The 883-nt window shown below is 62.5% G+C and overlaps 1 protein-coding gene across 1 annotated transcript in view; it reads right to left on the bottom strand.

The window, feature by feature from the left end:
* LOC103621796 (CMRF35-like molecule 2) overlaps nucleotides 1–877 on the bottom strand; it is a gene marked incomplete at its 5' end in the record, with an annotated part of 3,965 nt that extends 3,088 nt beyond the window's left edge. The window contains 2 exons of the mRNA XM_017743189.1: nucleotides 7–181; nucleotides 526–877. Coding sequence (XP_017598678.1) covers nucleotides 7–181; nucleotides 526–877 — 527 coding nt within the window. The remainder of the gene's footprint in view (nucleotides 1–6; nucleotides 182–525) is intronic.
* Nucleotides 878–883: the final 6 nt, after the last annotated feature.

Genomic DNA, 883 nt, shown 5'->3' with positions numbered 1-883 from the left:
GGGAAGGGGCGGAAGGGGCCGCGGGTCCCCTGCGGAGCGTCCGGCGAAAGCGTCGGGGTTGCAGATGCGGAGGAAGGATGGATGCAGCGGGTGCCAGACGGGCACCGTGTCCCTGTCACACTCAGGGTGACACCTCCTTCTGCAGTCTGTCCCCAGTCCCGCGACGTGGGGGTCACTCTTGCTGTGGGGGGAACATGCAGAGTCTGACACAAGAACACGATCCCCTTCAAAGCAGCACTCGCATCAAGCAGGTACATTCCCATTCACACCCCTCACCACAAGGTGCCCACATCCTGCTTGCTCAGACCCTCCACAGCCACTATGAACAACAGGGGTGTGTGTGGTTGCTCCGGCTGGAGAGCCGAGGTAGCAGATGGGAAGGAGGGATGGATTCAGGGAGTGCCAGACGGGCACCTCGTCCCTCTCCACCCCCCACGCTCAGGGTGACACCTCCTGCCTTAGATTGGCCCCAGCCCCCCAACCCTGTAGTCACAGTTGCCATGGGGGAAACGTGCAGGGACTGACCTGAGAGCACGGTCACGTTCACAACAGCACTGGCATCAAACTGTAATGATCCCGTTCGCACCCCACAGCGGAAGGTGCCCTCGTCCCTCTTGGACAGACCATGCACGGTCACCGTGAATGCCCGGCGTGTGCGGTTGTCCCGGATGGAGAACCGGCCCCGCTGCACCTCGGGCTTCGACTCCGAGGTGATGACGATGTCCTCATTACAGGTATAAATTACTCCTGGAGTGCACCAGAATTTCGGCTTCTTCTCCTGGCCCGGCGGGTACGTGCAGGTGACCGAGAGGGAACCTCCCTCGAATCCCTGCACGGTGCCGGGCCCCGTCACTGCCCCGCAGCCTGTGGACACACGCGGCGC

The sequence above is a fragment of the Corvus brachyrhynchos genome, unplaced genomic scaffold (assembly GCF_000691975.1).
Source record: "Corvus brachyrhynchos isolate BGI_N302 unplaced genomic scaffold, ASM69197v1 scaffold148, whole genome shotgun sequence".
NCBI lineage: Eukaryota > Metazoa > Chordata > Aves > Passeriformes > Corvidae > Corvus > Corvus brachyrhynchos.
The sequence above is the reverse complement of the archived record's forward strand: the minus strand, read 5'-3'. Positions and strand labels throughout refer to the sequence as shown.